Consider the following 15,815-nt stretch of genomic DNA (forward strand, 5'->3'; position numbering starts at 1 on the left):
TGCAAAAGGCCTAAGGAAGGTGAGATTTTATAGCATAGGGCTGAACCCAAAGAAGCAGGGCTGGAGGCCGGGCGTGGGGCTCACACCTGTAATCCCAGCACTTTGGGAGGCCGAGGCGGGCAGATCACGAGGTCAGGAGATCAAGACCATCCTGGCTAACACGGTGAAACCCCGTCTCTACTAAAAATACAAAAAATTAGCCGGGCATGGTGGCAGGTGCCTGTAGTCCCAGCTACTCAGGAGGCTGAGGCAGGAGAATGGCGTGAACCCGAGAGGTGGAGCTTGCAGTGAGCCGAGATCACGCCACTGCACTCCAGCCTGGGTGACAGAGTGAGACTCTGTCTCAAAAAAAAAAAAAATAAAGAAGCAGGACTGGAGGACTGGTGACAGGACAGGAGAGCCACAGCCTCAGGGATAGTCTTGAGGTTAGCTGTGTAGCAGAGGGCAGATGAGATGCTGTCAGAGAATTTCAGAACTCCTCATAAAATATATGGTTTTTCCTTGGCAGCAGATCCAAACTCAAAGTGGCTGAGTCACCTGATACCACCCCCAGCCCTGCTGATTGGGTCAAGCCTAGCAAGGTCCTATACACATGTTCACTCTGACCAATAAGTCAGGCTCGTCCTAGGCTCTAAGGAAACCTTGACCTGCCCCTACAACTGCAGGAAGGAAAGCCCGAAGGCAGGTGATATTAGAAACAGCCCCCATGACATCATGCAGAAACCAGAACTTGTAACCAGCTTTCTTTTTCAGGTTCCCTTGAAAGAGTTTTCATCTGATTTCTTTTCTTTCTTTTTTTTTTTTTCAAAAGGCGGGCTCTCACTCTCTTGTCCAGGCTGGGGTGCAATGGTGTAATCATGGCTCACTGCAGCCTTGAACTCCTGGGCTCAAGCGATCCTCCTGCCTTGGCCTCCCAAATCGCTCGGAGTACAGGAGCCCACTACCACACCTGGCCATTTTCATCTGATTTCTAACTGCCTCTTTCTTCCGTAAAATACAATCTGATTCAGAAGCATATTGTCTGCAGAGAGTGGGGTACATAAACCCCCAAAACACAATAGGAGAGTCTTGCTTAGGAGTGCCCAGCAGCCTTTCCCCCATGCTTTTACATTAAGATGGTTTCAATTAATCTTTAAGTGGTTTCATTTTATGAAAGGTGATATAACTTTCTAGGATGTAAGGAGAAGTATATTGGGTTCCACTCATACTCTCATGCCCAGAGTGAATACAGGCCCAAGCAGGTTGGGCTTTTTTTTTTTTTGAAACGGAGTTTCGCTCTGTTGCCCAGGCTGGAGTTCAGTGGCACGATCTCAGCTCACTGCAACCTCCGCCTCCCAGGTTCAAGCAATTCTCCTGCCTCAGCCTCCCGAGTAGCTGGGATTACAGGGATGTACCACCATGCCCAGCTAATTTTGTATTTTTAGTAGAGATGGAGTTTCTCCATGTTGGTCAGGCTGGTCTCGAACTCACGACCTCAGGTGATCCGCCTGCCTCGGCCTCCCAAAGTGCTGGGATTACAGGCGTAAGCAACCACGCCTGGCCTAGGCTCATCTCTTTACCGGGCACTGCAAGCCAGTCTAGGCCTCTTTCAGAAGTTAATGATATCCAAACCAGAGCCTGCCAGCTCCCTGCCTTCTCCCTCTGGACAGCCTGTTAAACACATCATCTGGCCACCTCATCTGGAAGCCCAGATAGACATCTCTCTCCCCTGCCCACCCCCCCACCCTACTCCCCCTGCCATCTGCTCCCAAATGAGCTCCAAGGTTTAAGCAGAAGAGGACACAGGCAGTCCCTGCAGGGACACACCTACCCAGAGTGTTCCTGCTGAGAGGCCACCGGTACGACAAAGCTTATAGGGATTAGGGGAAGCAGTAAGACTGAGGTACTATGAAGACAACCACTTGATCCAGAGTTCTCTAAACTTCCCAAATCACCTGGGTGAGCCTATTAAGTATGCAGAGTTCAAGAGTTGGAGTGATCCTGATCCAAGTGAGCCACAATGACCTAATTAATCCCTCTGCCTTCTCCACATCACTGTCTAATAAAATAGAAGAGTGTCCTGTTCTCTGGGCTGACAATCAATGGGTGCTTTCACAGATGCAGTTCTGGGTTTCTTTAAGCACAATCTTTCCCTTCCCTTCCTGCTTCTTTTGGGAACTGTTTTAAAGGGCACATAAGAAAAGTTCTTTTTAGGGAAAGACACTATACTCACCAGGGGCTGTGATGCCCAATACGCCCAGGTTCCCCAGCTGCTTCCAAAATTCCTGCCAACAGAATGGAGTGGAGTGGAATGAGTGTTGAGGGGAAGGCAGCCAGTCACATGTGGCTGGAACAATGAGACCCAGACACTTCAGAGAGAGGGGCTGCATTCTTAGGGAGGCTTCATTTACCAGAAAACTGTGTGAGCTCTTCCAGGTAGCAGTGCAGCTCAGCCCCACTCCCTGACTGTCCCCCACTGCCCGGGCCTCCCAACTCACTCGCAGGTTCTTGAACTCGTTGCTGCGATCAATCTCCTCGGCCTTGGGGGCCAGGTGCTCCTGAAGGAACTTAGCCATGGTCTGACGAAGCTAATAGAAGACAGGTAAACAGATGCCACTGCAGACAGTACCTCCACTACCCAGGCACATTCAAGAGAAAAGGCCACAAGTAACTTCCCCAAACAGCATCGGACTGAAACTGAGAGGCCTCAGTAGTTTATGCCTCCTCAGAGATAATCTTCACCCCTCTTAAGGTCTTCAGCCTAGACAGCTTGATGGTAATTTTTAAAACATCACACCCTACATAAAAATCATTCCATTGGTTTCCACTGTACTTAGAATAAAACACAAGCTTCTCACTCAGGCCTACTAGGCCCTGCAGGAGCTGACCCCAGCTGACTCTCCTAGCTTCCCCAGCACCTTCCCTCCTCCCACCCTCTGTGCTCCAGCTGCATTCCAGGCAGACTCCAGATCTCAACAGTTGTCAGGCTCTTTCAAGCCCCTGAACCTTTGGCTAAAAGGGTCTGATTACCCAAAGAGATCAGAAATTCCTCTTGGCGGCTGGGCATGGTGGCTCATGCCTGTAATCCGAGCACTTTAGGAGGCCGAGGCAGGAGGATCACCTGAGGTTGGGAGTTTGAGACCAGCCTGACCAACATGGAGAAACTCCGTCTCTACTAAAAATACAAAATTAGCTGGGCGTGGTGGTGCATGCCTGTAATCCCAGCTACCTGGGAGGCTGAGGCAGGAGAATCACTTGAACCCAGGAGGCGGAAGTTGTGGTGAGTGGAGATAGCGCCATTACACTCTAGCCTGGGCAGCAAGGGTTAAACTCCGTCTTAAACAAACAAACAAACAAACAAACAAAAAGAAACTCCTTTTGCCAGGAAGGCTTGAGAACAGGGATTGAAACCTTTCCGCCTGAGGTGGTTCACGGAAGCTCTGAGCGCTCGCTGGCTATAAACATAAACTACGGAGTTGCTGGGAGGCTCATACCTCTGCCAACTCCATCCAGCCTCCACGTGAAGCCTCAGGAAGGACTCGGGTTCTGCTCCATTTGTAAATACTTCTTCGTCGTCTTTTCTATTTTTTATGAGATGGGGGTCTGGCTATGTTGCTCAGGCTGATCTCAAACCCCTGAGCTCAATCCTCCCACCTCGGCCTCCCAAAGTGCTGGGATTACAGGTGTGAGCCCCGGCGCCTGGCCTCAAACTATTTCTTTCAAGTACTTGTTCAACTTTTGTGTTTTGACCCAATGGGCTGAAGAGCGACAGGAGAGCTCACTGTGGCTTTTTAAAACCCCCAAACTGTTTATACAAAAAAGACTCCCTGGTAATTACGATGATCACCCAGGTGTGAGAAGCATACATCAGACTGTTCAGGTGTAAGTGAACTACATACAGATTGAGGGCCCTTGTGCCACAAGCGGTAGGTAGCCTGGCCAATCCTCCACCAAAACACCATCAGTCTCCCAGGAGCTCTCCCAGCCTCGACTCCTCCTCTCTACTTCCAGCAGTACTGTCCCACAGTCTCAAATCTTCACTCCACAGACGTGAGGCTGAGGTCAGAGGACTGGGCCCGAGGTCGGAGGCCCCGCGTCCCGCCCCGGCGCTGGCGCTCCCAACGACCCACGGGCAAAAGCCAAGGCTGGGTGGGCGCTAGGCCGACGGGGACCAGGCAGGAAGGAGGCCTTTGGGCCAGGAAGGGGGTCAGTCTCCTCACCTGCCTCTGCTCCTCGCTTAGCCCGTTGATTGCATCGTCCACGGGCAAAAGCGAGTGGGCCCGCTGGGAAACGAAGCCGGCAAGCGGCGGCCGCAGCCTCCAGCTCACCACACGCCACCCCAGCAGCCGAGTCGCAGTCGCCATCTCTGCTCTGCACGAAGAGCCAGCGCTGCAACTGAGCCAGCTCTTAGCTCCACCAATCCAGGCTTCGCCGCCGCGCAAACCGGCAAGGGGGTGGGTCTGCAGCAGCCAATCATCCTAGGCGGCCCGCCGAAGGCGGTGCTGTCCTTGGACCGCACCCGAGCCAATCAACCGTGATCGTCTGCCAGCTTCCAGCCAAGTGCAAAGGCCGCAGGCCGAGTGGCCCTGCCCCGAGCGCTGGAAATGCTGGCGTGCTCCCTAGGATGAGTGTTTTTAGGGGGGTAGAAGAGGAAGTGTTTTTTTTCTTTTTATCTCCCTGCGTTGAAATAGCAGCCCCTAACTGCGGAAATCTCTCTGTGGGAAAGCAGAGTGTGGAAACAGCAATCAGAAAACTGCCCACGTGCCCACTAAATTGGTCAAGCATCTCTGGAATAATTAAGATCGGAAAAGTAGTGCTTGCTCTAATGTGCACACTGATTATAACTGAGTACATCTTGCTTTATTATATAACAAGGTTTGTAGATTTAGATTCATGTTTTATGGGAAAGGAGTTATTAAGGAGTAGCTGCCTTCTAGATTGGAGATGCGCCTCGATTTACAGTGAGGTTACTTCTCGGTAAACCCATCATAAATGGAAAATATTGTAAGTCAAAAATGCACTTTAAAAATACACCTAGGCCGGGCATGATGGCTCACGCCTGTAATCCCAGCATTTTGGGGGGCCGAGGCGGGCGAGTCACCTGAGGCCGAGAGTTTGAGACCAGCCTGGCCAACATGGAGAAATCCTGTCTGTACTACAAATGCAAAAATTAGCCGGGCGTGGTGGCGCGTGCCTGTAATCCCAGCTACTCAGGAGGTTGAGGCAGGAGAATCGCTTGAACCCGGGAGGTGGAGGTTGCGGTGAGCTGAGATCGCGTCATTGCACTCCAGCCTGGGCGACAAGAGCAAAACTCCGTCTCAAAACAAAAAACAAAAAAAAACACCTAACCTACCAAACATCATAGCTTAGACTAGCGGATCTTAAACGTACTTAGAACACTTATAATAGCTTATAACTGGGCACAATCATGTAACACAAAACATATTTTATAAGATAGTGTTAGATATCATTTATTGAATATTGTACAGTTTCTATTGAATGTCTATCACTTTCACACCATCGTAAAGTTGAAAAATCTTAAGTTGAACTACTGGCCGGGCGCAGTGGCTCACGCTTGTAATCCCAGCACTTTGGGAGGCCGAGGCGGGCGGATCACGAGGTCAGGAGATCGAGACCATAGTGAAACCCCGTCTCTACTAAAAATACAAAAAAAAAAATTAGCCGGGCGTGGTGGCGGGCGCCTGTAGTCCCAGCTACTCGGAGAGGCTGAGGCAGGAGAATGGTGTGAACCTGGGAGGCGGAGCTTGCAGTGAGCCGAGATCGGGCCACTGCACTCCAGCCTGGGCGACAGAGCAAGACTTCGCCTCAAAAAAAAAAAAAAAAAAAAAAAAAAAAAAGTTGAACTACTGTAAGTTGGGGACCATTTGTATTTAATATGTGTTAAATATTAAATAGTACATATTTACGTATTATACTATATATTAAATAAGATGTATTAAATAGGCTGGGCGTGGTGGCTCATGCCTGTAATCCTAGGACTTTGGGAGCTTAGGTGGGAAGATCGCTCGAGGCCAGGAGTCCAAGACCATCCTGTGCAACATAGGGAGGCCTTGTCTCCACAAAAAATTTGAGAAAACAAACAACAACAAAAGATGTATTAAATAGTAAATAATATGTATTTAATACACCATAGGAATAGCAGTCAGGACTTAGAAACATGGGTTCAGGACACAGGGAAAGGAAGAGTGGTGAGGGGAAAGAGGAGAGCTGATGGAATTAAGTCTCTATCCCCTCCCCACTTGCTCTATTTTCCTCCTCCATGTTGAGTCAATGTTCTTTATTTTTTAAATTTAATTAATTAATTAGAGATGGGGCCAGGGTGGGGATGGGCGGTCTCACTATGTTGCCCAAGCTGATCTTGAACTCCTGGGCTCATGTGATCCTCCTGCCTTGGCCTCCCGAAGTGCTAGGATTATAGGCATGAGCCATGGAACACAGCCAAGTCAATGCTCTTGAACAACTCATCTCAGGTTGGTACCCTGAGTGCAGGAACGGGTCTATGCAATCCCACTACATAGCTGTGGGACTTTTGGCAAGTTTCTTAGATCTTTTCAGTTGCTGTTTCATCATCTTTAAAATGAAAACGATACCAACCAACTTTAAGGCTATTATGAGGAATAAAGGAGATTGCATACTTAATAATTCAGCACAGTACTTGGCACATTGCTCTCATTTTTAGATCATTCATACCACATCCAACTTCCCTGCACACATTCCTCAGCTTCTAACTCACCCCCTCACCATAATTTGAAGTCCTACTGAGAAGTTAACACCCGATCATAGCACTGCTTTTTTTTTGTTTTTGTTTTTGTTTTTGTTTTTGAGACGGAGTCTCGCTCTGTCACCCAGGCTGGAGTACAGTGGCGCAATCTCGGCTCACTGCAAGCTCCGCCTCCCGGGTTCACACCATTCTCCTGCCTCAGCCTCTCCGAGTAGCTGGGATTACAGGCGCCCACCACCACGCCCGGCTAATTTTTTGTATTTTTAGTAGAGACGGGGTTTCACCGTGGTCTCGATCTCCTGACCTCGTGATTCGCCCGTCTCGGCCTCCCAAAGTGCTGGGATTACAAGCGTGAGCCACCGCGCCCGGCCAGCACTGCTTTTTTGTTGTTGTTGTTTGAGACGGAGTCTCGCTCTGTCGCCCAGGCTGGAGTGCAGTGGTGCCATCTCGGTTCACTGCCAGCTCCACCTCCCGGGTTCACACCATTCTCCTGCCTCACCCTTCTGAGTAGCTGGGACTACAGGCGCCCGCCACCACGCCCGGCTAATTTTTTGTATTTTTAGTAGAGACGGGGTTTCACCATGTTAGCCAGGATGATCTCGACCTCCTGACCTCGTGATCCACCCTCCTTGGCCTCCTAAAGTGCTGGGATTACAGGTGTGAGCCACCGCGCCCGGCCGCTTTTTTTTTTTTTAATCAGGTGGAAATTAATTTTTTTTTTTTTGAGACAGGATCTCTGTCACCTAGGCTGGAGTACAGTGGCACAATCATGGCTTACTGCCATGACTGGACTCAAGCAATCCTCTGTCCTCAGCCTGCCAAGTAGATGGGACTACAGGCACATGTCACCGGCCTAATATATATATCTATACACATATACATACACACATATATATATGTGTATGTATATTGTAGAGATGATGGTCTCACCATGTTACCCAGGCTGGTCTCAAATTCCTGGCCTCAAGCAATCCTCCTGCCTTGGCCTCCCAAACTGCTTGGATTACAGGCATGAGCCACTGTACCAGCCCACCTTTATTAGTTTCTTGAATATTCCAGTGTTTTATGTAAATACAAGCAAGTATGAATATATATTCTTCTTACACTTAACAATGTATCTTGGAGATCTTGGCATATCACTAGGTTAAGAGCCTCCTCTTTTTTCTTTTTTTAAAGACTATTCCATTGTATAGATACAACTTAGTTTTTCTTCTTATGAATGAGGTGGAGAATTTTTTCATACCAAAAGCCCTTATTTTTCTGTGGACTGTCAGATCATGTCTTTTGCCTATTTATGTGTTGCACTGTTGGCACTTTTCTTAACTCAAACCTACAATGAATGCGTAGGTTCATTGGAAAAGAATCAGGTCTGAGAGGAAAGACTTTGAGCTTGTTTTGGGCACAATTATGTTTGAAGCACTTTTGAGTCATCTTAAGAGGTAATGTGGGCCAGGCATGGTGGCTCACGCCTGTAATTCCAACATTCTGGGAGGCTGAGGCAGTAGGATCACTTGAAGTCAGGAGTTTGAGACCAGCCTGAGCAACACAATAAGACCGGTCTCTACAAAAAATTTTAAAAATTAGCCAGTGGTGGTGGGTTGTGCTTGTAGTCTCAGCTTCTTGAGGGACTGAAACAGGAGGATGGTTTGAACCCAGGAGTTTGAGGTCACAGTGTGTAATGATCAGGCCACTGTACTCCAATCTAGGCAACAGAACAAAACTCTGTCTCTAAAAAAAATTAAAACAAAAAATAAATAGTCCCAGCTACTCGGAGAGGCTGAGGCAGGAGAATGGCGTGAACCCAAGAGGCGAAGCTTGCAGTGAGCCGAGACTGCGCCACTGCACTCCAGCCTGGGTGACAGAGCGAGACTCCATCTCAAAAATAAATAAATAAATAAATAAATAAATAAATAAATAAATAAATAGATTAACAAAATTAAGCTGGGTGCTGTGGTACATACCTGTAATCCCAGCTACTCAGGTGGCTGACACAGGAGGATTGCTTGAGCCCAGGGTTGGAGTCTAGTCTGGGCAACATAGCAAGACCCTATCTACTAAAATAAAAAAAAGATTTAAAAAATTGATAAGCCGCTAGCAAGACTTATCAAGAAAAAAAGAGAAATTGCAAATATCTGATATCAAGAATTAAAAAGGGGACAGCTCTCAAATCCTACAGATATGAAAAAGATAAGGATATTTTGAGCAATTTATGCTAATAAATTTGATAATGTAGATGAAATGGACAAATCAAACTGACACAAACTGACATAATAGAAAATCTGAATAGTCCTATATCTACTAAATAAATTGAAATCCACAATGAAAAACCTTCCATGAAGAAACCTCCAAGCCTAAATGACTTCACTAATGAATTCTTCCAAACACTTAAGTAAGAAATATGGGTATAGGCCAGGCGCGGTGGCTCACGCCTGTAATCCCAGCACTTTGGGAGGCCAAGGCAGGCGGATCATGAGGTCAAGAGTTCAAGACCAGCCTGGCCAACATAGTGAAAACCCATCTCTACTAAAAATACAAAAAATTAGCCAGGCATGGTCACGGGAGCCTATAATCCCAGCTACTTGGGAGGCTGAGGCAGTAGAATCGCTTGAACCCGGGAGGCAGAGGTTGCAGTGAGCGGAGATCACGCCACATCACTCCAGCTTGGGCGACAGAGTGAGACTCCGTCTCAAACCAAAAAAAAAAAAAAGAAAAAAAATATGGGTATAAACCTAAGAGAGAATAAATAAGAAATAATACCTGGTGGCTCAGCCTGTAATCCCAGCACTTTGGGAGGCTGAGGTGGGCGGATCACAAGGTCAGGAGATCGAGACCATCCTGTGAATGGTGAAACCCCGTCTCTACTAAAAATACAAAAAAAAAAAAAAAAAAAAAAATTAGCCGGGCATGGTGGCGGGTGCCTGTGGTCCCAGCTACTCAGGAGGCTGAGGCGGGAGAATGCCGTGAACCCGGGAGGCGGAACCTGCAGTGAGCCGAGATTGCGCCACTGCACTCCAGCCTGGGCGACAGAGCAAGACTCTGTCTCAAAAAAAAAAAGAAATAATACCAAACTTATTATTTCAACTCATTTTATGAGGCCAATATAATCCTGATACCAAAAATCTTACAAGAAACGTTACAAAAGAAGGCCGGGCGCAGTGGCTCACGCCTGTAATCCCAGCACTTTGGGAGGCCAAGGTGGGCGGATCACGAGGTCAGGAGATGGAGACCATCCTGGCTAACACGATGAAACCCTGTCTCTACTAAAAATACAAAAAATTAGCCGGGTGTGGTGGCGGGCGCCTGTAGTGCCAGCTACTTGGGAAGCTGAGGCAGGAGAATGGCGTGAACCTGAGAGGCAGAGCTTGCAGTGAGCCAAGATTGCACCACTGCCCTCCAGCCTAGGCGACACAGCAAGACTCCGATTTCATACGATACAAAAGATTAGAGGTAGATAATAAACCTTAATATGAAAGGTGAACAATAAAGCTTTGAGCAACAAAGTAAGATAAAAATCAAACAAATCAAAGTATAAAGTAAAAACATAAAATACTGCATGTTCTCTCCTATAAGTGGGAGTTGAGTATATTGAGTACACACAGACACAAAGAAGGGAACAACAGACACTGGGGCCTACTTGAGGGTGGAGGGTGGGTGGAGGGTGAGGATCGGAAAACTACCTATTGGGTTCCATGCTCGTCACCTGGGTGACAGGCAGTTTACCTATGTAACGAACCTGCACATGTACCCCTGAACATAAAAGTTTAAAAAACAAAGTAAAAACATGTTCATACAGGCCAGGTGTGGTATATAATTACATCCGTAATTCCAGCACTTTGGAAGGCCAAGGTGGGCGGATCACCTAAGGTCAGGAGTTTGAGACCAGCCTGGTCAACTTGATGAGACCTCATTTTTGCAAAAATACAAAAATTAGCCAGGCAAGGTAGTGTGCACCTGTAGTCCCAGCTACTCAGGAGGCTGAGGCAGGAGAATCACTTGAACCTGGGAGGCAAAGTGGCAGTGAACCAAGATTGCAACACTGTACTCCAGCCTGGACCACAGAGGAAGACTGTCTTAAAAAAAAAAAAAAAAAGAACAGAAAAAACCAAACATGTTCATATTGTTATAAATAAATGGGAGGGAGAAGGAAGAAATCCTCCTTACAGAAGAATTCCAAACAATATAGACAGGTAGATAGTTCTCACTCCCCTTGAGAGTGGGCTGGAATTAGTGATGACTTCTAAAGAGAGTATGGAAAGAGTATAATAGTAACTTTACAGTGGAGAAACCCATCAAACACTGCCTTAACCAAGTGATCAAGGTTAATATCACTAGCAACAAGTCAAGTTGATATTATATACCTGTAACATTGTGTCTGCAGTTAGTTCCTTCTGGTGGGTTCTTGGTGTCGCTGACTTTAAAAATGAAGCTGTGGACCTTCCTGGTATTACAGCTCTTGAAGGTGGCATGGAACCAAAGAGTGAGCAGCAGCAAGATTTATTGTGAAGAGCAAAGAAACAAAGCTTCCACAACCTGGATGGGGAGCCAAGCTGATTGACGCTGCTGGCTGGGGTTGGGTGGGGGGCGGGGGGCGGGTGGCCAGCTTTTATTCCCTTATTTGTCCTTGCCCAGATCCTGCTGATTGGCCCATTTTACAAGGTGCTGATGGGCACATTTTATGAACCTCTAGCTAGCTACAGAGCACTGATTGGTGTGTTTTAAAATCCTCTTGTAAGACAGAAAAGTTCTCCAAGTCCCCACCCGACCCAGAAGTCCAGCTGGCTTCACCTCTCAATATGATGTGTTGAGTACACTTTACATATGTGGTATTCTTCCCTAAAACACATAACCACAGTCTAATCATCATCAAAAAAAAAAAAAAAAAAAATCAGACAAATCCAAATTGAGGGATAGTCTACAAAATATCTGACTGCTACTCCTTGAAACTGTCAAGGTCATGAGAAACAGAAACAGATTGAGAAACTGTCATTGACCAGGGGAGACTAAGGAGACATAATAACTAATGACAAAATGCAATATGGCATCCTGGACGAGATCCTAAAACAGAAAAACTACATTAGTAGACAGACCAATGAAATCCAAATAAAGCCCAGAGTTTAGTTAATAATGACCTACTGATGCTGGTTTCTTAGTTTTGACAAATGTGCCATGGTATTGTGAGATGTTAACATTAGGGGAAGCTGGGGAAGGGGTATATGGGAATTCCCTGGACTATCTTTGCAACTTTTCCATAAATCTAAAATTATCCCCAAATATATAAATTATTACTATCTTTTGAGACAGGGTGTCACTTTGTAGCCTAGGCTGGAGTGCAGTTGAGGTAGATCAGGTAGGCACAGCCTCACTTAAAGGGGAACAAGATACTTGCCAAACTGACAGATGGAGAGAACAGCTCAACGCTGCACAACCCGCATCAGGAACTCGTGGTCAGAACATCCTGCTGCAAGGAGGAAAAAGAGTAAAAGGGGAAAAATCCTCGAGCTTGCACAGGCACAGAAACCCTTGGTCAGTGTCTTTAGGTTGACCTATACTCATTTTAACAGTACAAACACACCCCGGGATGGAGAATTACGATGCTAATGAGACACGCAATGTATATACTGGCATGTATAGCAAAAGTGTGTGCTCATCCAGAAGACCTTCCACAACATGCTTAACAGCAACACTCATTCCCACCCTTTAATGAATAATTATATAAGCTTCTCATAAAGATAATTTCCCCAGTGTAGGATGGGGCTGTCTCATTCTCAAGTAGCCCTCTCTGGCCCAGCTATCAAGAGTGTACTTTCACTTTGCAATAAACTACTTTGCCTACTTTTACTTTGGATTTGCTCTCAAATTCTTTTGTGCACTAAAGTCAAGAACCTGAACCGGCCCACCAACAACACAGTGGAGCTTTCACAACTCACTGCAGCCTCATTCTCCCTAGCTCAAGCGATCCCCTCCACCTAAGCCTCCAGAGTAGCTGGGACTACAGGTGTGCACCATCGCGTCTGGCTATTTAAAAAAATTTTTGGTAGAGAAGAGGTCTTGCTATGTTGCCCAGGCTGGACTTGAACTCCTGAACTCAAGTACTCCTCCAGCCCCAGTCTTCCAAAGTGCTGGGATTACAGGCGTGAGCCACTGTGTCTGGCCAAAATGTATATTTCAAAAAAGACTGACTAAACCTCCAACTCTCATACATTGTTGTGGTGGTATAAACAGGTACATTTATTTTGGAAAACTGAGTTGCTTACCCTCCGACTCAGCAGTTCTATTCTTGGGTATCTATCCAAGAGAAACCAGTGCAGTTTTATTAATAGCCTAAACATAGAAACAAATGTCCACTACCCAGAGAATACTGATACATTCAACAATACAAATTATAGAGACATGTTGAGCTAAAGAAACCAAACACAAGACTACATACTCGGCTGGGTGCGGTGGCTCAAACCTGTAATCCCAGCACTCTGGGAGGCCAGGAGTTCAAGATCAGCCTGGACAACATAATGAGAGCCCCCCAGCTCTACCAAAAATTTAAAAATTAGCGAGGTGTGGTAGCATTCACCTGTAGTACTAGCTACTCAGTTGGCTGAGCCCAGAAATTCGAGGTTACAGTGAGCTATTATTGTGCCTCTGAACTCCGGCCTGGGCAACAGAGCAAGATGCTGTCTTTTTTTTTTGAGTTAGGAGTATCACCATGTTGCCCAGGCTGGTCAAGAACTTCTGGCCTAAAGCTATACTCTGGCCTTGGTCCGTCTCTTTAAAGAAAAAAAGGGAGCTGGGCTTGGTGGCTCATGCCTGTAATCCCAGCACTTTGGGAGGCAGAGGCAGGCGGATCGTATGAGCTGAGGTGTTTGAGAACAGCCTGGGCAACATGGCAAGACCTCATCTCTATAAAAAAATACAAAAATTAGCTGGGTGTGGTGGTGTGTGCCTGTAGTCCCAGTTACCTGGGGGGCTGAGGCAGGAGGATCACTTGAGCCCAGGAGGTCAAGGCTGCAGTGAGCCAAGATGGCACCACTGCACTCCAGCCTGGATGACAGAGACCCTCTCTCTCTCTCAAAAAAAGTATATACTATGAGTCCATTTATATGAAATTCTTGAAAGGACAATACTAATGGACGGTGATTTTGTAGAGTAGTGCTCACTTCCACAGCAGCAACAGTAAATTATGAACCTGTACACTTAAGGTTAGTGCAATTTAAGCCTCAAATTAAAAAAAAAAAAAACTGGTTAAAGTTTGCCATTTCAACCATTTTATTTATTTATTTATTTAGAGATGGAGTCTTGCTCTTGTCGCCCAGGCTGGAGTGCAGTGGCACGATCTTGGCTCACTGCAACCTCCGCCTCCCGGGTTCAAGCGATTCTCCTGCCTCAGCCACCCAAGTAGCTGGGACTATAGGCACATGCCACCATGACCGACTAATTTTTGTATTTTTAGTAGAGACAGGGTTTCGCCATGTTGGCCAGGCCGCTCGAACTCCTGACCTCAGGTGATCCACCCGCCTTGGCCTCCCAAAGTGCTGGGATTACAGGTGTGAGCCACTGTGCCCGGCCTCAACCATTTTAAAGCGTACAATTCAGTGGCATTAGGTATATGCACAATGTTATGCAACCACCACCACTTTCCATTTCCAGAACGTTATCATCCCAAAGAGAAACTCCCCTCCCCTCCTGCTCAGTCCCTGGTAATCTATATTCTACTTTGGATGGATTTGCCTACTGTAGCTACATCACATTAGTGTTCGTGTACTTTGAAGCCAGATTGGCAGAGAAAGAAAAATGGTAAGGAAACAGCTTCTTGAGATATTTGGCTGTGAATATAGTGTATGTGGTAGCTGGAGGGGATGAGGGTGGGGTTTTGGCTTTATGTTTTAAGATGGTTGTAATTTGAACTTAAGAGTCAAACTTGAGAGTTCCCAGGTCAGAAGGAAGTTGAATAACTGAGGCCTGCAAAGGCATGGTAAGATCAGCGACTTTGTTTTGGGGTGGGAAGAAGAGGGCACTGGAATAGAAGTTTGGGGCAAATTTATAAAGCGAATCTTTGCCAGGATAAGTTTTAAACTTTAACAATATCACCACCAGGATTTGAGTACCTTTGCCAGGCACTGGGTTAGGTACTGGACATAATTCCCTTTTATAACCACCCAGCAAGACAGGTATTATTGGTATGAACTTATTCATCCTTTTTTTTTTTTTTTGAGACGGAGTCTTGTTCTGTTGCCCAGGCTGGAGAGCAATGGTGCCATCTTGGCTCACCGCAACCTCGGCCTTCCGGGTTCAAGAGATTCTCCTGCCTCAGCCTCCTGAGTAGCTGGGACTACAAGCACGTGCCACCACACCCAGCTAATTTTTGTATTTTTAGTAGAGACAGGGTTTCACCATGATGGTCAGGCTGATCTCCAACTCCTGACATCGTGAGCCACCCATCTCAGCCTCCCGAAGTGTCAGGATTACAGGCATGAGCCACCGCACCCAGTCTGTTCATACCAGTTTTATTGGTATGAACTTAGTTTGACAGAATTTGCCAAAGACCAGTTTTTAGTGGATAGGCTCAAAATATTCGAAACATAACCAACTTTGTGAATGTCTGTGTGAGAAGGCAAACAATTTTGGCCCTTTAAGCTCAGGTTGGAGTGTTACTGGCTTCACTGAGTGTCTCTGGGCAGCCTTAAAGATGCTGAAGGGTGGGGGTGGGAGGGTTTGGTGAAGAAATTAGGGGGTGCAGAAAGAACAGGAGATGGCCAAAGTCAGCCTAGTTTGGTTAAGAAAAAAATTTGGCCATGCCTTTGGCAAACCAGGGGGGAGACCTGTCATGGACTTCAGGCCATGTACTAAAGGATCTATTGGACCAGGCCTAGGATTGGCTGTGCAAAGCAAACAGCAGGCAGATAATCATGCTTAAGAGTGCAGGGAGGGCTGGGCGCGGTGGCTCACGCCTGTAATCCCAGCATTTTGGGAGGCTGAAGTGGGTGGCTTACTTGAGGTCAGGAGTTAGAGACCAGCCTGGCCAACTGGGCAAAACCCCACCCGACTCTACTAAAAATACAAAAATGGCAGGGTGTGGTGGCTCATGCCCAGCCTCAGCACTTTG

General features: G+C 46.8%; 1 protein-coding gene across 12 annotated transcripts in view; it reads right to left on the bottom strand.

Annotated features, from left to right (window-relative positions):
- The window catches only part of IVD (isovaleryl-CoA dehydrogenase), a 31,022-nt gene extending 26,569 nt beyond the window's left edge, over positions 1–4,453 (bottom strand). For 9 of the 12 annotated variants that reach the window (XM_030814303.1, XM_030814311.1, XM_030814305.1 and 6 more), the window contains exons 1-3: positions 4,200–4,453; positions 2,478–2,567; positions 2,213–2,264 (exon numbers count right to left, since the gene is read on the bottom strand). In XM_030814303.1, coding sequence (XP_030670163.1) covers positions 2,213–2,264; positions 2,478–2,567; positions 4,200–4,343 — 286 coding nt within the window. In that variant the 5' untranslated portion in view covers positions 4,344–4,453. The other 3 variants (XM_030814301.1, XM_030814312.1, XM_030814308.1) reach the window with 2 other exon arrangements.
- Between the last annotated feature and the right edge of the window lie 11,362 nt (positions 4,454–15,815).

This window comes from Nomascus leucogenys, chromosome 6, assembly GCF_006542625.1.
Source record: "Nomascus leucogenys isolate Asia chromosome 6, Asia_NLE_v1, whole genome shotgun sequence".
Classification (NCBI taxonomy): Eukaryota; Metazoa; Chordata; class Mammalia; order Primates; family Hylobatidae; genus Nomascus; species Nomascus leucogenys.